At 38.8% G+C, this 22,722-nt stretch overlaps 1 protein-coding gene across 1 annotated transcript in view; it reads right to left on the bottom strand.

Annotated features, from left to right (window-relative positions):
- Positions 1–11,248: 11,248 nt before the first annotated feature.
- drd2a (dopamine receptor D2a) overlaps positions 11,249–22,722 on the bottom strand; it is a 38,623-nt gene continuing 27,149 nt past the window's right edge. Inside the window, exons 4-8 of the mRNA XM_034115148.1 lie at positions 17,256–17,392; positions 14,971–15,179; positions 13,885–13,971; positions 13,185–13,572; positions 11,249–12,712 (exon numbers count right to left, since the gene is read on the bottom strand). Coding sequence (XP_033971039.1) covers positions 12,516–12,712; positions 13,185–13,572; positions 13,885–13,971; positions 14,971–15,179; positions 17,256–17,392 — 1,018 coding nt within the window. The 3' untranslated portion in view covers positions 11,249–12,515. The remainder of the gene's footprint in view (positions 12,713–13,184; positions 13,573–13,884; positions 13,972–14,970; positions 15,180–17,255; positions 17,393–22,722) is intronic.

Genomic DNA, 22,722 nt, shown 5'->3' with positions numbered 1-22,722 from the left:
GCATGTTTGAGGGTTTAAGGCTCACTAAAATGTCCCTTGCCTATTGCTGCCCAGCAGACCAGTGCACAGTGAAAAACAAATCACTGCACAATAGTGTACAAATACAGACGCATACCAATTTATAACCTGTAATAAAACCTAACTAACTGAGACTAAACTGGAAATGGCTACTTCGTAATATAAATGCTATTTATTGAAGGAACTAAAAACACAAAGTCAAAGATTTTTCTCAATAGCACTTGTGTTTTTGTTTAGGTTTGTTGGTTTGTTTTCCTGTTTCTCAGCTTGTTGGAGCTCTTTTTGTGTGAGTGCCCTTCTAGTTCTCTCTAGCTTCATTTTCTGGCCACAATCATTTCCTACTCGCGTGCGGAGTTAGATAAGCAAAATCCTGATTTACAATGTCACATGCCTTATATCAGAGCCTGACGAGGTAAAGTAACTGCTGACCCTGCTCTCGCTGTATTTTATCCACCAGAGTTTGAAAAGCAGCTATCACATTACGAGAGCAGACTCCCTGGAGAGGGCCGTGGATTTCAGATTGGGTGCCATGATTTATAGTCTAAAGTGTGCTTTTTACTGCATCAACTCCCATTTGAAATTTATGAGGCCTTTCGTATCTCACAAATTGGAAGCAAAGCACATGTGTGTGATTGTTATCAACAGTAAACCGTCTGGAGACAGTTTAACAGATGGGAATGACACACATCTGCGGAATCCACGGAGCTGTGTCATTGTCTAACCTGACTAACAGCATTTTTGTCCTTCTATCATTTAAACGAAAACAAACATTTGTGTTCAACTACACTATCGTTCTACTGACAGTTCCTGAAAAATGTAACTCACTTTTCCAACAACATCTAATCAGGCCCTAACTAAATCAATGGTGCTGCCCCAACCTTTTCACACATACGGTGACACATCGGATGCCTTCTATCAGCCAGTAATTGTGTTTGCAGGCACTAAACTAATTATATTTTCTAATAGGGGGACAAACAGGAAGAAGATAATGTAATGTAAGTTGCTAGTTCCAAAAACACCACCTAAAGAAAGGAAGAAGAGTTGTTCCTTTTTCTTTAATAACTGGGTTTATGAAACCTATAAATTCACACAGAATTACAACAACACCTTAAATATGTTTTTTTCCCCACCTTATCCTTTGTTATGTGCTCTTGCTTATTGCTAGTGCAACGCAATCACACCAACTTGTATAATTGTTTTGAATGGCACAGTAATTGATTTAACTGACAGGTTCATAATGAGTATAAATGCAGCTCACCATAGCTTATTTTTACCCACACATATTAAAGTTCTGCTGCATTAAAAAGCTATAAAGACCTTGTTGTAAAGCTCATCTCTAGCAATGGAAATACATAATAGGGTTCTCAACAACTTACACAATCAATTTAATTGGATATCGGCATGCTACAGATGAAATGTTAGATCTTCTTTTCTGACATAAATCACTATACAATCTTCCGCCTGTCTAAGAGTTTAAGAGACCAGTGTTATGTTTGCATAAAGACTTTAAAATGTTATTTTGTTGCAGTGGTAAAAGGGTTGCCTGACACACACAGCTTTTATCTTAATCGTAGGATGTAATCTGGCTTCTTATCAGTATATTTAGCTTCTCTGAGGAGAGCCATTACATGCTTTCTCCAGAGCCCCTCTTAACTGGCAGGGTTAATCTAGCCATTGAGTGGTATCCTGCGGTGTTAAGCAGCTACAATCATGACTGATGCAGCTGTGTCTTTTAATCCAGGTGTGCCACCTCAGCAGGGCCAGGACTCATGCCATGGTAATTGATTGAGTGATCTATCATCTCTCCTGAGGGAGGAGTTTTTTCTCACAGTGATGATATGGAAAACATTTTGTTGCCCTTGTCCTCTCTTAGCGACCTTTCACTCTGGAAGATGACAGTGGAAAAACACCCAGGTCGGTCTTTTACAATTCCCCAAGGTCGTTGCCTGCTGCAAGGGACAAGTGCTATTTTTCACCTTGGTGAAGTTCTATTCAGGATACTGGGTTGAAGCTTTTATTCTCTCATAAAGTAACCGCCTTACAAAAGATTTTCTTTAACTATTGACTGGATGATTTTAAATTATAATATATTCCTTTACTGCAGAGTGCACTTTCAAAGCAATTGACCCTTTTTGCAATTGAAAGGCCTTGTTTTCTTCATGCCCTCAGATCCCTTGCTTGGTGTCATTTAGTTCCTGTAAAATGATTAATGAAGGATCTTCTCACTCCCATCTTCCTAAGTAAACCCAACACTTTTTGATAACCCTCACTTTGCATACTTCAGCAGCATCACACACTCTGGACTTTTTGTACCATCACTACTAAGACAGTTTGTTAGAGAAATAGTCGGTGTTGATTTCATTCATTTAGGTTTTTTATAATGAGTATGTTTTCATGAATCAAAGACATGGATTAGGCTTTTGTGCGCTTTTTTTCTCTGTCAATGTAATTTGTGAAATGAAAAGTTAAGTCCCTGATGATTTAGGTGAAGAAAAACACATTTTCGTTTTCATCTTCACCCTATATAATATCGTTTTTGGGCCAGCACCACATTAGCAGCCATAAGGACGTTCAATCTCTTCAGTGTTTTTAAAGTGTCATCTGCACAAAGCAATTGTTTTTGATGTTTTGTAGTCGTCTATAATTGTGTGTTTTTGTTTCCTGTCAGACAAAGCAATAGATTGGATGATGCTTTTATGCATCAACCCTTTGCATTTTCACACAGCCGATTGCCTGAGTTGATTGTTTTCTGTCTCAAAGATTATAATTAAATGTAATGGATAGGTTATACAAAGACGTAGCATAAATAATTAGAAGAGAATTGTTGACTATAAAATATGTGTTCTCTGGATAAATTGATTAGTTAGGGATTTTGTTTTAAATGTTTTGGGCATTGCAGCTAAGATAATAGTCTGTACAACTCTGATGCACTGGAATGAGTTTGACTTGTGGTCTGTAGTCTGCAGTCATATTAGGCTTTAAACTTTACTTTACTGTTTATTGTTTTAATATGTTTTGCTTCAAGGAACAATTATACACCACAGACTTGAAGTGTACTGAGATCCAAAAGTCCAACTGGCGGACAACAATCAATGCAGATGTAAGTCAATTATTACTAAATAAAATGAATGGTGTGTGTAGAATTTTGATATATGCAAGTATTCTTTCCCAAGACTGCATGTGGAAGGATATTATAGACTCGCTTAATTATACAAGACTCACTTCATGTGCTCGTGACTTAAGAGCCATTTTAAATGTGTTCCTTTTTCTCCACGAATAAACAAAGAGAGCAAGAAAAGTCATGAGGTGCACTTTTATGCTGTAGAAAAATCACAAAAGCATGTATTGCGAGTGTAGAGGGATGCATTGGATATCATTCAAACGTCCAAACACCTCTCTCCTTGGATAAGCTCCCATGATGAAGGAAGTGCCAGTATATCAAACAGCACTCATATATGTATGTTTCATTTCCTCCTGCCTACACCTCTTGTCCTTCAGGCTTCAGCGAAGATCATCCAACCTTTCAAAGATGCCCAAAACATTTTTCATCACAAGCCTCTCTTTTCCTTACATGGCACACCTCAAAGCTCCAGTTAATGCTGCTGCTCTCTTCCTGTCACTCTACCCAGGCACCTCAGTCACTTAGCTTACAGAATGCATTATTGAGTATGAATGACATGGAGGACAGAATGCAGACAGGCGAGCACATTGACTGTGCTGCAGGAGATAGGACAGGACTCAAAACAACAACAAATGGTGACTCTGTGGTGGACTGTAAGGACATAATTCACCACCGTCTGTGGTTAAACACTAGCAATCAAATGATGTGCCTTTTCTTTCATATTTTTCCTTCACAGTTGGCCAGTGTATTTGTGTTACTATGGAAACATGGAATGTTAAGAGTAACTGTTTCCAATGTTTTTCTGGTTGAGCTTCTAGTTAGTAAACCATATAAACAACACACACACACACCGTGTCGTCAAAGTAAGAGGTTGGTTATGTTCTCAAAACTTCCTCAAAGCGGCATTATTCAGCTAGGGTTCAGATTCTGACAAAAAAGTCACAAGCTGAGCATGTATTCAATCCTTAAATAGAGAGCAATTTACAGCAAATCTAAAATGTTGCACTAAGCATACATTGGGTGTAGGATTTAACCATGAACCTCAATTTTTCCAGAGTGTCTCTTGGCACCCGGGTGAAAAAAGCTACACAACAGTTATTCGGCTATTTACACCCACCCCGCCACAAACCCACATTCCCCTCTCCCCCACATAATGCCGTAAAGCGCTAAATTAAGCTACTAAGCGCCAAATCACGCTCCAAAGTCATGTCCAAATTGGCGTTGAAGACGTCTTTTCCCTCTTTGTGTAATTTAAATGAAATGTAATATATAAAAGGTTGTTCTATGCGCTAATGTCTGCCCAATATTTCCTGTTATTAATCAGCTTAATACAACGGTCAGTTTATACTTAGACAACAGGTTTGTCTTTGCACCTCCGACACAAACATGAAAAGCTTCTTCATAATAATTTCCTGCAGCCCTTAATATTTCATACATAATTGTTTACATTTGGGATAGGAAATTAATAGCTAGCTTATATAATACAAATACTGTAGGCCTCCAGTAGATTATGAAAGTGCACGTTCACTCCTTGCAGCTCGAAAGTCGTGATAACATCTTAACACCTGTTTGTGTTTCTTGTTAAAGAAGTTGAAGAACAGCAGTTTTACATTTTTAGCCCCATTGCACCATGCCTTATCTTTTGGTTGTTTGAGGGTGCCGTTTTAGACTCTGAGAATATGTAACCTTTACTTTCTAATCAAAATAAACATTTAATGGCACATGATGGCTTATTTTAGCTTTGTTGATAACACTGTGAAATCATATTCTACGTAATCTATAATCCTCGTAAAGGTCATATGTCATACTTGTTAAAATGTCCATTGAATTTGTGGTAAATCCCTTTTAAATCCATTGGTGTAATCCTCTTGATATTATTTGCAGCAAGGTAGAAAATATATTTTGACTATATGTTGTCTGTTATAAGTCTTTCGGTCTCCCTCATACCAGTCGCTAAGCCAGGATCTAAATAAATCAATACATTCAATACAAGTGCATTGAATGTATTGAGGGCGAAATGGTGTTTTTAGACAATTGGAAATCTGATAAACCTTTAATTAGATAGTGTATGTAAACCTCTCTCTTATATTCTGTATCAGGTTGTCACTCACAAGATAAAACCAATGTCCCAGTAAACTCGTCCTGCTTTATATCATGCTGTAGGTGATGCTTCAGCGGCTAAGATGTTGATGTCTCTTGGGGCAACAGCTAACATAGAAACCAAGGCTCTCATACCTAATGGTTAAGACCGTTAATGGACCAGAAATTGCTTGGCGGACAAGCAACGGTTAAAAGGACGTTGAAATTAGTTTAATATATTAAATCAAGACTTAATCAATGTATTCAGCCTGTAAAATACACACTTCTGTAGTCCATACACAACAACTATTTGGATGTTTTGCCATGACATTGTGTGCAGACATTGAATAGCAATGTGGTTATCCCCTGACTTTTACTTTAGGGAATATATTTTATTTTAGGTTACATATATTAAACAAACATATGGATGGATATGGATTTCAGCACCAGGTAAAATATAACAACCTTGAATAGCTTCTGGCTTTAAATGAAGCACCATCATCAGATAAAAGTTACATTTGTTCCAAAACTTCTTTTGAGGAAGAAACATCACATCCCCAAGAAACTCCAATAAGTAAAAAATGCACTGATATACACTCTGTGAAATCAGTTTCCCCAACAGCATAACCTGAATCTCCAGTGAGCAATTAGTGGTGTACAGTACGTGACAGAAGGTTAATCTTGTGATGCATGTTTCTTTCCCAAATGTTTTGAGGGAGCTGTTAACTTCTTCTTATTTGATAGTACAAAGTAAAGAAATCCCCATTAAAAATACCAAAGACATTGATCTCAGTGTGCTTGCTACAGTCCTGCTGAGATCAGGAAAGGACTGGAGGTGGGCCGTAACAGTGTTTTAAAGTAGAAAGTGGAACACTTGAAACAGAGCTATAGTGGAGACACACTTATTTGATCTTAAGGGCCAAGCATGTTATTATGACTATCAGCGCCAAGAGAGCTCTCCAATCTCTCACTTTCATCCCCATGATGTGCCCATCACAATTAACAACACATCGCACTGCTCCTATACCAATCTCAGGCTGCTGATCTGATTTGAGATTTAGATTAATACCCTGCATAGGGGGGTAGATGAACAAATTACTTCACAGACCTCCTCTAAAGCAGGCAAGAGCCAGGTGGAATCAGTTAGTTAGAGAGAGGGGCCAAGGGATTGGGTTGAAAAGCTCAGCTTGCTGAACTTATCTTCTTCCAACACCACATTGTCCTCTACGCATATAAAACCATGTTTGCGAGATCGGAGACGAAACAAGGTGTGAAGCATATCTAATTGATCCAATCATATCCATCGCCATATTTTGCTTTGTCTTAGAATTTCTTCCCGCAGGCACACTTTGCGATGAAATGACTTCCACATTTTGAAGCTTCACTTTGTTCTTGTTTGACACTTTTAACTTGCCTTCACCATGCAATTGATTTGCTGCTGCTGAAGAGGTACTGCCTCCTCCCTAATGGCATCACAATCGACACTGCTTTATCTCGTCTAAAGTCTCACTGTGAATGCAGATGAACAAATAAACCACAATTACTATTCATCTTGACGAACACCTTCTGAATAATTTGAAAAGTGTATCTTACATCAAGCAGAAAATGTTCAATGCAGACAAATCCATCAAGAAAATGATTTTAATTAAAGTCTAAGCATTCAGACTTGGATGAAGTCAAGATAAAACATTAGTGTGCTTTTCTATCCTTTTATTATTCCTCATTTTGTATCAATATCACATTTCAGCTTTTTTTGTTAGTTTAACCTTTTTCATTCCCTATTTAAAATTGGTTTAATCATTGCTTAGTGAGGAATTAAAACAAAATGAATTTGTGAGAATCATGGGGGATGCCACATCCGAAGCAATATCTGCAATAGTCAATAGTTTTACCAAGGGGGAGAATATTCCTACTGTTAAAAGGCGTCTCATTCAATATACAAATGAATACATAATTTAAATATTACCAATATCTGGATTGCTCAAGCTGTTGGATAGCTACTGCAGCAAACCAATTTTTCTAAAAGGTCACAGTGACAAACACACAAGAAGACAACCAATATGATTACAATGCTTAAGCTACACAGTCAGGATATTTCTGTTCAGCCTTGGGTATACATCTGAAACAGGATAAAGGCGTTCTGTCACCACAGGTGAACCCAACAGTGAAGGTCAGTATCTGTCATCAACAGTAATTCCCCTCAGAGATCATTCAAATCTGACAGCTTTCTCCGCTTGCTGCTGAAAGGACCGTGCCTTCTCAGCTTTTATGACTTGACTTGAATAATGAAACGAAAAAATCCACAGAACAGAGCACCATATATGATATCATATAATCTTGGTTTTCTTATTTTGTAGAGTACACACAATAAGATGCTACATCTTTATAGCCATTGCCCAAAACAATTATAGTAAGTATAATGTTATACCCCACTCCATTGGCCAAAAGCTGCAAAAGGGAATTGGGGAAAAAAGCGTTAAACTACAGCTAATTCAGTCCAAACGAGTGAGCGTTAAGTGATTTCTTTTTTAACAAGCCTATTATGTACAAACAATTACAAAAATGTAAGCAAACAAGCTTTGAAATGGATACTACATTTCGTCTTTCACCTTTGTCTCTTGAGCAGGCAGAACAATGTAATGCACCTCTTTAACTTTGAAGGATAACTTTTGAAAAGCTATTACCATATTAGACAGCTTTATCTCACTATGCACATAGCCTGCAGAATGAAAAAGCTGCTGGTTGATGGTCCAGCAGTATTCAGACTTCAGGAATCAATTCCTTGGTGAAAGAAGATTTAAATTATTCAGGAAAGCTATAGGGTTTCAGTTAATACCCAGTTTTCTTATTGCTTAAACAGCAGTGAAGTTGTCCCACCTGAGTTTGAACTCTCCTTCTCCAACAATTGGACATGCCTCCACATGTTACTGAGTTTGTGTTCGGAGAAAATACATACTGAAGGGAAAACAGATAGACGAAAGGCTCCCTTATGAGACACTGAGGTTCATGATGCAGAATCTACCTTACAGAAGTGAATGCCGAGGTATTTTTCGCTGTCAACATCGCCTTTGATATTCCTTACAGCAGAATCAATGATAGATTGTGTAACATTATAAATCACTGAAGACCCCTGCTCAGACACATGTCATTTCAGATGTGGTATTAAAAGACAAGCCAGAGGTGGTCCTAGCCTTGGAGGTTAATGTTGCTGTGTTGATCTCAGAGTGTGTGTCTGTGTTGTAGGAAACACTAAAGGGAAATCGAGCTTGTGTAAATAAGTGGTGATTATTTGAAGCAATAATAAAAAGAGGGATCAAAGCCGCAGTGGGTTACAGAGTTATTGCATTAACATTTAAATCTCTTGTGGATTGTGGAGTATAACCACTTAACATGTTTCTATATGTGTGACAATGTGTCATTGATCTCCTTGCCTGTGAATAATAGTGTGTCATTTTTGCATTTACTGTGAAGGTTTTTACCTTTTTTTAAATTAAGATGAGATTCTCGGGTTTAATCTCAAGTGAATCCTCCCTTATACTAAATTTAGATACATGTCAATCACAGTTCTGTATGAATTATTTACAAACCCACGAAACACCGCACCAATTCCAATTTCAAAGACAGACATAGCAACAGCCTCCAAAAGCGTAAACATATATAATTGAGTCCTTTAAGGCTAAACAATTTCTTTATGCATACATAAGGCTAACTGACAAGCCGAGCCATTCATAAATAATAGCACTTACAAAATGTTAACCAGTACAGCTGCTAATTAAAATCATTCAGAAGCTTTAATAAAGATGGTTCCAGCATACAGTATGTGCCAGACATGATTGGTGCTGATCCAGTACACGTTGCTCTAGGAAATGCCCCCTGGGGGTTTTATTATGGAAATACCATATAAACATGTGTCACAGAGGTCTATGAGACATCCATAAATAGCAGCGTTAATACAAATGGATCTTTTGGATCTGTGCCAGTAAAGCAAAGACAAAAGCTACTCTGTAATATGATTGCATGTGACTGAATAGAACAATAGGGCACGCATTAATATTTCAGACAAGTTACTTTTAAACCTCTGAGTGTCCCAGTGGGAGCACCTTCACTGAAACACAAGGCACAAAATAACATTGTATTGCTTCTGTGTTAATAGAAATTATGTTTTTTTTCTTTGTCATCAAAATACCTGTGTCCTGGCTCTTCCGTAACAACTTTTCTCTGATAGTGTCTGCCGGGGGCCAATATAATTGAAATGTCCTCGGATATGGTGCTAGTTCATTATGCCGTGTCGCCAAGTACACCACATCAGTCAGCCGCTGCCTGAAGGGACTATACGACAAAACATCCTCTCTACTGATCTGATTCTGCTCCTGTTCAACAAAAAAAAAAGGAAATTAAGAGAGATTATTCACTACGAGCAGCGTGGTGCATTATGGTGTGGTACACCAGTGTAGAACATGCAACTGCTTTTGAATCCCTAGGGTTACAAAATGTAATCTTTTTTACAACTACAAAATCAACATAATTCCCACAAATTGGTGGAATATTTTGTTCCAACATTAAACTTTTTCCCACCGTTGAATATTCAAAGCAATTCTAACAATTACTAGATCCAACTTCAGATTTATTTTCCCATTTAACTCCATGCAAATAGAATTAAGCTATTTTTTTAGAAATGCTAGGATATTGCTTTAAATATGTAATTAAGTTTTACTTTACATTAAAAAGTTTTAATAATCTCCACCTTTACCAGCTTCAATATTAAAAGTGTTGGACACACTGATGTATCAATATTTATAACCTATAAACATTATTCTGAAATTAATGGGCAATTCATCATAAGAAATACCTTCACCTGTAGTACTTTTGTTGCCAAACCTTGTTTACCACTTAAGGTAACATTTGAATGCATGACTTTTCACAGAGGATTTGTACTGTACTCTTTGGTGTTGCTACATTCCTTTAAGTTCACTGTCTGAGTACTTTAACTACTACTGCCACCACAACTCTGTAGTCATTACCTGCTGTTAGATTGGAGAAAAAACGGTCTTCTGACCTTCATTTTTCAACTTTAAACAATTTATTCCGATACAACCACAACATCACAACAGAAAGAGGTCAACTCTGTTTTTCCCGAGAACCCTGCTAGCAGCAGCAGCAGCAGCAGCACTCACCACGAGTGATGAATTGCTTTGACAAAGGAAAACTTCTCATTTTGTTACCTTTGTAACTGGGGTTGCACTCAATGATTGCTAACAGCATTATAGATCATGTGACTCTTGTGGTTGTTGTCGGCTCTTGCCCTGCATGTTAGCTTGCTGTAATAATGATTTGTTTCCCCCTTATAAATGATGCAATGCTGGACTGTCTTTGGTCTGTCTTTGGTCATCAAAAAGACTGCTGTTAGTCTATAAAGTGCCAGTGATGTAAAGTACTTCTGTAAGACAGCAACAATCACTGATAATAAAAGCACTACGCCGTCCTTACAATCCAAGAAATAGAGATAACCATACACTGACAGGGTATCCTTAATTGCACGCTGTCTACATCAGGCCACATGGAGTGTTACAGTAGTATATTTGCAAATGTTTATTAGTTTGGATTCGTTTTCTCAATCGCAACAAAGTTACCTTTTCCCACAATCGCTGTCAGGGTCAAATGTTTACTCTAAAATCATTTTACCATTCACGAAAAGTACAACGTTTTGAGCCGAAATTGGTTGTTCTTGAGGTACAGTGTCTGTAAAAAGTCAGATCAATCAAAGGTTATACACATGAGCTTCTAAGTTGGAACTGTCCACTTCATTTTCTCTTTTACTATAAGCCACAACCCTTTCCATGGGATGGACTGAAGACATCTATTGAATGCCAGGAATCTGATTGATTCTGATACCTCTGTACCCTCCTAGATCCTATTCAGGCTAGAAATGTTGTTCCTTATAGAATGGTTGGTCGAGGGCCTGGACAAGAACATTTTGCATGTTTTAGCCACTGATTTCCACAAATATAAAAAAACAAAAATCACCTTTTTCAGAGTTTATTTTCTTGATTGAAATAAAGCACTCGACAAAAAACATTATTTCTGTGAATTCCCTGTACAGCAATCTCTGGCTAATATCCGTCAAAACACTAACATATCTTAATTGATAATGTCTTTATTGTTGAACTGAAATAAAACGTAGGCTTTGTAAGACACAGATATAGCTGTAGTGCTGTATCTGTTATTTCAGTTTTTTGCCAAGTTTGCCTCATTCTTACTCAGCAAAAGCCCCGGGGAGCTGTTTCAGGGTAGCACAAATCCACATGAGTATACCCGGAAGCGGCAAAGTCCACATACAGGTCATTAGTTTGCCATGGAACAACTCCACTGCAGCAGTGCTCAGAGTAACTTCCAGAAAACAACATTTCTCAAATGGCAAAACAGTCCCGGGAACAACACAGAAGCTGCTGACTGCTGTCAAATCATTTATGGGTGTATCTTTTTATACACGGCAAACACTGATATTCATGTGGCCCTTTACAGTGTCTCATAACTTCATTTATTGGACATCTTTTGTTAAACATACATTTCATGAATAATCAAGTAAAGGAGCCATTTAGCATGCATCACATTTCCATAGCAGGCATATAATCACAGTTAATGTTTTAAGAAAAACTATGTACAGCAAATATAAATAATAATAATAACAATAATAATGATATTTTTAATAATAATAATAATATAAATTTTTCAATTTATAAAATTGCAAATATGTGGATATTGGCATAGCCACATTATACAGCAGGTAAAATGTATCTTGTCTTGGACACACTTTCCAACCAGTGATACGCTTAACGATTAAGAGCTTTTGTATCAGTTTTAACACTGCAATGAACACTGACTAAGAATTGCAGAAGATTTCCATCATTCAAAAGTAAAGTACATACACAATAAATAGCAGTTTGCAACTTGTATGTGTGTGGTATACACAGATGGCTACCCACGTGACAAATACAATGATTTAGAGAACAATGTTACATTTTATTTTCTCAATGAAACAGCTCATTGTTACAGACATTTCTTGTTTTACATTCAGTGATTTGGAGAATGGAACCCCACAAACAATGCACATATAGAGCCAACGTGCCTTTTAATAAGACACTATCAGTTTTTCAGTCACTCAGCTCCATACGTTTTAAAAAACAGATTGCAGTTCCCCCCTATGGTGCGTTTCCCTTGACAGGATGAGGTATTTGCCAGAAGAGATGCTTTTATGTATCGCTCTTCCTTCAGTCTGATCAGAAAGTGATGCTGCAGTTTAGCAGTGCAAGATCTTAATAAATGCCTTTCTGAACTCAACATTAAAGGTGGTGTATATGATGGGATTAATAGCACTATTCACGTAGCCCAGCCAAGTGAAAGCATTATACATCTCAGCGGGGACCTTGCATTTTGTGCAATGGGTGTTCAAGATATGCGTAATGAAAAATGGCAACCAGCATATGATGAATACACCTGTGGAGATACGAGAAAAAATGGGAATATTAGAAAAAGAGTCACAAAAATGAAAAGGAAGCAAGCTTTTTTCGACACTCAAATATGGTTGACTTTAAAATCAAAGCAATAGAATCATTTCCTGTCATTGCATCAGCTTGTCTTATCTTTAAGCCAAAGAAAATGTTGTGGCTTGTGCAAAAGAGAAACAGTTTTTTTTAATTGTACAATAAGAATAAGTTAGAAGAGATACACATATTTAATCTTGAGTTTCAACAGAGTCCCCTGCTGGTTTGATGTTGTAATCACTGCATGTTGTTTTGCAATTGACAACCAAAACATAGTTATTTGGTTGTGGAAACGCTTCATTACCAACAGCTCCGCTTTGGAGAGTATATTCACATTAAACAGCATTTAATAAGCTTTAATGTCAATCATTGTAAATTATTTATGTTAAATGTTACTTTAAAAAATCAGTTGTCAAATATCTTACCAAGGACGATGGCTAACATCTGAGTGGCCTTCTTCTCCTTCTGCTGGGAGATCTTCCTCTTGCTCATGGTCTTCACAGAGGTCTGAGTCTTGCCATTAGGTAAGGCCTGCGTCTGGAAGGCTTTAGCCACAAGGGGTGCTGGATCCCGGAGGACCTCCTTGGTAGGATCTCCATTCTTCTCTGCTTTCTGGCCCTGCACAGGGGGTGTGGGGGGTGAGGAGGTGGGGCTAGCGTTGGCCTTGTTGGGCATCAGTAGCTGGTGGCTGGTGGCCGGAGTGTCTCCCAGAGCACACTGTGGCGGCTGCTTCTGTTTCTGGCTGCTGCCACTGTTGTTCAGCTCATCCAGCTCCAGATCCTCCCCCTCATGGACTACTTCTTTGATGAATATCTGAGCAAGGTCAGGATGAGCACAAAAACATGGATTCAGATGGTCATGTTTTGTATTAAGACATGGTTGGCATTTAAAATAACAGATAACAAACGGATAACAAATAATCACGCTTTAAATGTTGAATTTCCATTTGCTGTGTTCACAGAAGCAGAAAAGGTTGTGTTTTAAGCTGTAATTTCTCTTGAGAAATGGAGTAGAACTTCAAGGTGACACCTTGATAAATCTTTTACGGGAAAAACAAACATGGTTCCTACAATTAAACTTTTTGAGAAAAGAGCAGCAACCAAAAGAACAAAAAAGAGCACACACCACTTTCTTCTTGTTGACAGGAAAACTTCCATTAGATTTAACAATCATGGTGCACAACCTCACATCCTCTGGATGAGTGCACTTATCCTGAAATAAAAAACAGCTGTGTCAGGCACGCAGAGGGTACAATATCAAAGAACAACTGACAAAAGGGATGTCTAAGCACAGGTCCCACAGCCTACGAGGTAAAATGAGGCTACATTGAGCTATGATGCAGAAAGGCTGTTTAGTAAGAATCTGATCTGCAGCTTCAAGCAGCTCTGAGTCCTTTTTTTCTGACAGTTTAGGACATACAGTTTTTCATGTAAATATCTGAGATCTGATATATGTCAAAGTACAAGTGAACCTTTATTAAATGATTTTGCTCCTTAAAGATTATGTACATAATCTATACAATATACTGCCATACAAGACTTCACCGGTCATTCAATTCCTGTAAAGACGCAGAAACCGCATGGTGAAGCCATGCATGAACATGAATAATGTAGTGTTCAGATCAAAACCATTACTTGGCTTCCTGTGCAGAGCCCATTGAGTGTTTAGGTCAGTAGAATCAATAGAAAGAAAAGCAAAAGGTCACTTTAGGGCCATCACAATTAAAGAAAAGAGACAGCTTTCAACACTGAAAACCTGCCAGTTAATGTGACATTAAGATTAAAATTGGTCTCCCAGATGAAAACACTAATAGAGTAGGGTGGTGGACACTTGAAATGCCTTAGGTGTAACTGAGGCTTGACCTTTCAATATCTTGCATTGAATGTTGTCCACTGTTCTTTCCCAAAAAATCAATTCTCTCCTTGTCTGGGTTTCCCCTTTACATTATGTTGTTATGTAATGCAATGCCTATACATAAAACCATCAAGTATAATTGGGTTGAGAGAATTATTGATTGTTGTTTCATAAATACACAAATGAACCTTAAAGGGCATGCTGTATTTACACAACGGTTGAAAAAGACATCATTCTACAACATCTGGAAACAGAACGATACAGATCTCTGGGGTAATACAAGCGTAAATCACTCACAGATCCACATCGAAGTAGTAAAATATTTAGTAGTAAATAGCAGCCATATTGCAAGCTCACCTTCAGCGAAGTAGGCATATCAGGGTCGGCCGCCTGACAGACACGCTGCTTCGGTTTGGTGTTTACACGTTTTCTGCGCTTCCTCAGCACCACATAAATTTGCACATAAACCAGCAGAGTGATGATGAAGGGAACATAGAAGGACACGATGGAAGAGTATACCACGAAGGCCGGATTGGCGATCACACATTGAGACTCATCACGGGTAGCTGTGGAGATAAACACAGGGTGAATAAAGACCTCAGACTGCATCTTATGCTCCATCCAAAATTGCTTTTTTAAATACAGTTTTGTCGTGTCATTGTCAATGTGACTCTTGAAAAACTTTCTGAAATACAATGTGGAAACTTTTTATGAATTTAGTTTTCTTGCAAAGAACCAAGGGTTGATAGATGATAGATTGCTCTTTGATTTTGATCTCTGGGAAGCACATCCAAAAATGTAACCATTTATAATACCACCATCACATAGAGGTCATTCAAACATTTTCTCTCCTTTTTTATTACAACAGACCTCACTCAAAAGTGCCTTATAGCTGATCCAGGAACCTGCCACAGGGCTCTACTCAGGTGGAGAATGTAGAGATCATATCAACTCAAGTCTAGATTCCCTGCACTGATTGCTAGTTAATTTTAGATTTTACTGATAATATTTTTAAAGCCATCCAATTTTGTCCTGCACTGGGTTTTATTAAAAACAACACACACACACACACACACACACACACACACACACACACACACACACACACACACACACACACACACACACACACACACACACACACACACACACACACACACACACACACACACACACACACACACACACACACACCACACACACACACACACACACACACACACACACACACACACACACACACACACACACACACACACACACACACACACACACACACACACACACACACACACACACACACACACACACACACACACACACACACACACACACACACACACACACACACACACACACACACACACACACACACACACACACACACACACACACACACACACACACAGTGATCACAGTGTTACGACATAGCTGTCCTACTGGACTCAATACCAAAATGGACCCAGTAAACTTCAGACCCTAAGGCTTAGAAAACAGCTGAGTTGTCATGGATACTGTAGATGTAACAGTAATTGTGTAGTTCATGTTAACAACTTGTCTTCACACTTCAGCGTTGCTGCAGCACAGGGGTAGAGTGGGTGGTCCATTAAAGTGGCAGTCCGATTTGACATGTAAAATTATCTTTGCTTGTCAGGGGGACTCCCATTTCGCTGTCAGTAATAACAGCACACTTCTTCTAGCTTTGGTAGGAATACAAAGTTCAAATAAAATATATAAATAGTAACTTAAATAAATCTTAATCTATGGGAAATGTAAGATCCTCTGTTTTGGACTTTTGACTCATACTAATACTGAATACCTCAGCCTCTGCTGTTTAATTGTTTACCTTTATTTCTATAATCATACTCTGCAAGCCCTTCAATTTTACAAATTGCGTGGATGATGCATGGTGAATAAGAGTCACTTTGGAAAGCACTTTTGGCAAAAGAACTATACACAACACAGTTCATTTACAACACAAACCAGGTTGTGATCATCTGTGTATGAAATCATCCACATACACCTCATACGTACTTGCTTTCCCTCCACAGTTTTACAGTCTTTCAATCCATTTAAAAGAACATATAAATATTTTAAATATGAGATTCTATAGCGAATTGCTTCCGTTACAGTGGTTCCTGCTGATGATCTCAGCTTTCATGTTTCCTGAAGCCCACACTGGCGTTATCTGCAGCAACTGCTTATACTGTATGAAAAGGGTTATGGTAGAATCAACATCTAAGGAGCTCTTAATCGCAACCTGCTTTCGCTGTAATCCTCTGTAAAGCCCTCGTTCTGTGGAGTGAGCAACCTAACGGGCTATGGCTCGCTAAAGTAGTTCAGTGTCAGTATGAAGTTAAGTGGTATAAGTTTAATATATTCACTTTTAGAACACAATGCTTCTCAATGTGCAATGCTGCAAATGAGCACTGACGTTGGCATTCTGCTTTAATGCAATATTAATGCAAAGAGGGGCAAGAATTAAAAAATGACATCAGCTATATCTTCAAAACGTATGTGTATACAGTTTACATGCTGTACTGCTGTGCAGGGGATGTACAATACACATGAATAATATAATGCATTCAAACTATTGTTTCAACAAACATCATGAGAAAAATATTAATGGCATCCTTTCTTACCCGTGTTATTTAGGCCAAACAATAGGGGACATGATATGGCGAAAGACAGTACCCACACCACGGATATCATGACTGTGACCCGTCTCCTGGAACTGTAGCGAGTATTGTACAGCATTGGCATTGCAACTGCTGTGTAACTGTAAGGAATTAAGAAAAAAACACTTAGTTAAGTGCATAAAAAAAACCATGTAAAAAAAAACCATTTTCACAAATGACAGGAAATGAAATAGACAGAAAAAAATCTTTGTCATGCACTTGTATCGTTTGAATTTATTCAATGATCTGCCGCTTATTTTATCCCCTTCATGTTCCTAGTTCTCTTTCTTCATCAATGGATTTATAGCTCAAAAGGGGACACAGAACATGAGGCCTACAAGTGGTATAACCAAAAGATCTTGCCTGTCATCTTTGATCAGATCCTTTTTGATGTTGGATGGGCGCTTAGGAAATGTGTGGCCTCAGTTTACATGTAGAGGAGGAACTTTAAAGTAGGCTGGCTTTTTCCCTCCAAGGAAATACATTATCATTTAACCTCGGTACATCGACTGACCTTATTAGTGAGCTGCTGTAATCACCAGGAAACGGACAGCCTTTTACTCATGCATTGATTTCTGTGCAATTTGGATGTAAAGCCGAGTGGGTAAAGCTTTACAGAGACTATTTTGCTGCTTGGATTTCTTTTATTGAAACACAAGGGAAGTAATACATTTAAGGTGATTGTGTTATAGATCATGGATTGTTTAACACATTTTACCAAGGTGGATGGTGATACAAGATGGATATTCACATGGCTGCGCAGAGATAGCAGCTGGGTTTAGAAAAGATTAGACATAGGCAAATGTTATCCATTTTGAAAAGAAATTCAGCCTGCAACTCAGAGAGGGAAACTTAGGTCTATGTGTTTTCATTGCTTTCTTTATGGGATGTACACAAATCCCGCTGTTACATCAGATAGATCACATAGTTGAGCCTTCTGTCTTTCAATTATAATATTTACATACATTTTTTAAAGAAACCCTATGAAGTAAGTTAAATACTAGTAGTGTTTGTTTATTTATGCACACGTACCAGGAATCACACCCAAAGGCATTCGGGCATTGCAATACACATTCCTTTAGGCAATTTTACACTAATTTGTCAACAAAGAAGATCAGTTAAAAGAAAATCTGAATTAGCTTTATTGGCCATCAAATCAAATCAAATCAAGTTTTATTTATATAGCACATTTATAAACGATTTTTGGTCGAGCCAAAGTGCTGTATATATAGTAAAAAAAAACTACAGTAAAGACATTTTACAGCTAATACAACAGCACAGTTTGTTCAGAATATCAGTATGAGAAAAAACGACACCCTCTGTCCTTAGACCCTCACATCGTACAAGGAAAAACTTCCGGAGAAAAAACCCACAGTTTAAAGGGAAAAAATGGGAGAAACCTCAGGGAGAGCAACAGAGGATCCCTCTCCCAGGACGGACAGACGTGCAATAGATGATGTGTGTAAATCGAAGAGATAATACGTTTTACAGCGTAGGTAGGTAGACCGAATGTTAGGAAATGCATGTGTCTATAATAAGAAGATGAATCCACGAGGATGTCAACAACAATCCTATGGGAGCCATCAGGGAAGCAGCATGACGAGAGCCAGGCAGGACCGCAGAGACAGGCCATGTTCGTGAACATACGAGGAAGTACCCTCGGTATAAACACATAGTTTCAAGTTGCTTTCAATGTACTTTTTAACAGTTCCAACAACAATTTATTTATATACCATGTTTACATTAAGAGCTGATTAGGCCTGATAAGTGGATTGTTACCAATTGTTTAAACGTGTATAAAGGTATTTCCTCCCAGATAGTTAAGACACAGTATAGCAGTAAGAATGATATCTGCAGTACAGCTGCAGTTTCTTTCTAAAGGGGTGTGCAATGTTGCGTGCTACATACATTTCCTGCACCTGTTTTATTCTATAATCAAATCCAATGAAGGGTGGCCAATAAATCACATAAATACACCTATTTTGTTTTTTAAATTACATATTGGGTCTTTAATCCTGTGACATGCTACCAAGCTCTATCAAAAGAAGGAGACAGATGTTTTGTGCACACCAAATGTGAAGAATATCCTGCAAAGATTCACAGGTTATACACCTGGAATCATTGGAGATGGTATTTTAGGGCACATGATGACTCACTGAGAGCGTAATGATGGGGAAGTTTCTTGTGGTTTAAATGTGATACAACATTCAGGACATATGTATAACAGCAATCAAATATTTGCTTTGTGTTTTAAAGCATTTTGAATGGTCAACAAGAAGAGTGCTAAATGCTGTCTCTTTGCCATTAGGCAATCCCTGGCAAATCTAGCTGCAGCACGACCCGTATATTTTCGCACGCCGTGTTCTCAACACATATTTTTAAAACATTTTTAACATTTTCAACATCGTGGATAAATCCTTATATGTTCCCGGCAACACACTGAACGTCAATTTTGCCTCCTTATTACACTCATCCCTACTTTAGTGGGAACAATGAGTCTGCGTCTTTGATGCACACAGGAATAAACGCAGATCATACTCGGCACTTGATTTTGATCAAAGTCCATGCGGAAAACCCGCACTCACACAGGTAGGTGGAGATGAAGGGAATGAGCACTTTTACAGCCTTTTTGGCGAAGTGGGGGAACTCGGTCTCCACAGACAGCCAAAAGTGGGCAAGTGTCACTTTTCTCATCTTTTCTCGTTATTTTTTTTCTCACGCTGCGCCTCCCCTGAAGCTCTCTGGCGCCCCCCAGGGGAGGCGCGCCTCACACTTTGAAAACCGCTGCCCTAGATAATATGCTCTAAATCTGAAATGTAGCCCAGAGAACATCATTTGAATTACGTTATGTTCATATCACCTACACAAATTCAGATATGTGTTATGGCTACTGCCTTTAAAGAGGGAGTGAGTAGCAGATTTGATTGGCTCTACCGTCTGTTCATTTATTCGCCCCTTAAACTATATAGTAACACAGAAAACGGTTTTATATCCTGTGGCCACACATTTAAAAGTAAGTTGTCGACACACTCATTAGTGCGGAAAAAAGTTTGGAGCAAAAAAAAACCCTCTGATGTATAAAATATGATGCTCCCTTAAGCTGCTGAATTGATAAAAGATAACAAATTCTTCAGTGACTCCTTGATGAACTTTTACAAATCAGCATCATAAGGGTGGACACCAGTGATTAGTATTCACATGTACACAGCAAGCAGGCACAAGTCAGATTAGTAATATCTAAATGTTAATTTTAATGTAATTCCCATGCTTGTAACACTCATTTCAATTACATGCAAACAATGATTATCTTGAGATACCAGGTGTTTATTCAAGGAATCTTAAGCTTTTCTCCACATGTGAGAGTCCTTTGCATTCTTATACATTCAGGCCAGTAAGAATTGAAATTGTGTTTGTGCGACCATGGTGAGTGCACATTTTGCATATAGATTTAAGGTGAAAAAGGCAACCAAGCATAAAATCATGTAAAATTAAACCTGGCAGGATTCTATGAAATGAAAATATGAGAATGCAATGTAATGTAATGAGAAACAGAACGCCCTTGGTAATCGTCAGATGTCAGCAAACTAAGCACTAAGACTTTGAATACATATTTTTGGTTATCAACATCACACGATTACTTCCTATGGATTTTTATTGACAGCTTGAGATTTACATACTCTTCACATGAACAGCTTTCTTGTGTAACTCTGCTTCCTCAGCAGTTTGAGATATACTCTAATAGAGGTCCAGTTAAAAATGAATGAATCTTAGTTTTTAGTTGTGTGTCAGCTACACAACTAAAAAAGTGCATTTCCTTTTGGACAAGGCTTTAAAGGTCCCCTATTATACTGTTTTTCATCAATATATAATAGTTCTCAGATATATACAAAACATGTCTCTGAAGTGTTTGGCTTGAAAGACCAAACAGATCGTGCATTGTAGCATCCCATAAACCCCTCTGAAACAGCCCTCTGAGAGATATTTGGTTAAAAAGAACACAAAAGCCGCGTTCACACCAAGTACTTTCCTGTACTTAGTTCCGGCACTCAGAGCCCCGGCGCTTTTTACCCCAGGGCACTTAGTACAGATCGCGTTCACACCGGAGTACTTTTCCCTGAGGGAAGATTACGCAAATGAGCCACTGACGTCACTTCTTCTTCTTCTGCTTTGGCTTTACTGGCAGGCCACAAACCACTTCACGGCGAGTACAGTAGGTGGCGGTATGCACCTTAAAGTTGTTTGCAATCCGCTACAAAACAAGAGAAGAAGAAGAAGAAAAACTTCCCGCGTATACTGCGACGCCCACCCACTCGCTGTACATTAGGCGTCTGTTGTTTACCTTCCGACCTCAGACATGATGGAGATGGAGTCGACTGAAGTTGTGCTGTTTGTGCTCATGTTATACAGCTGAGTTAATGCAGCCTGAGCAACTTGCGTACAATAACAAAACAAGCCGAGCACGAGTGGTGGTTAGGGTGACCAGGTCCCAACAAACCAAATGTGGGACAAGGAGTAGGTTTGTGTGGGACAATGTGGGACACCCTCTCAACACCCCCCCCCCCCCCCCCCCCCCCGTTGAAAATGTACTAGCGGTGATTATTTGCGGTACCGAGGTGGGCCGGTCGAGTCCCGGGCTGATTTGTAGTCCCAGTCCGCCGCTGCCCACGGGTATCTGCATCTTCTTCTTTTCTTAGCTGTAGTTTCAGTTTCCTCCATTTTCCATAACCTGCTGCGTCGCCTGCGTTATTGACTTTTATTGTTGTTGTTTGGCGGGGCCGCAGCGGTGTGTGTGTGAGTGAGTTACTCTCATTGGTTAACACTTGACCAGCACCCGCCATGTCTTACAGTATGATTGACAGCAAACACAGCTCCGTGATGATAGCCTTCCCTGCTTTCTCAACAGCCATTGGATAAATCTGATTTTAGAAAAGCGTTTTAGCCAATCAAAATGAAATATGCGGGACATCGTCTCAATTTGCGGGACGCACCAAAAGTCGTGAAAATACTGTGCAGTCCCGCGCAAAGCGGGACATCTGGTCACCCTAGTGGTGGTGGAGAACGCTTTTGGCAGACTGAAGGGCAGGTGGCGGTGCTTGATGAAAAGAAACGACTGCAAGATGGACAAGATCAAAATCCAGGTGGCAGCATGTTGCATATTACATAACCTTTGTGAAAGTAATGATGAGTACAGGGACGAATGGACTGCCTTACCGGCGACCCAGCTTGATGGGCCAGCCATTGCCGAGGCTGGGGGGCAAGACACGCGCACAGCCCTTATGAGGCATCTGAACAGCGTGTAAATTGTACATTGTAAACATTTTGACAATAAAGCTGATCTTTTGTACAGTGCTTTTGTTTCTCTCTTTTATTTTCCAGTCAAGACAGGCAACATTACAATAGTGTACAGTGTGGAAATATAATAACAATAAAC

Source organism: Trematomus bernacchii, unplaced genomic scaffold, assembly GCF_902827165.1.
Source record: "Trematomus bernacchii unplaced genomic scaffold, fTreBer1.1, whole genome shotgun sequence".
Classification (NCBI taxonomy): Eukaryota; Metazoa; Chordata; class Actinopteri; order Perciformes; family Nototheniidae; genus Trematomus; species Trematomus bernacchii.
The sequence above is the reverse complement of the archived record's forward strand: the minus strand, read 5'-3'. Positions and strand labels throughout refer to the sequence as shown.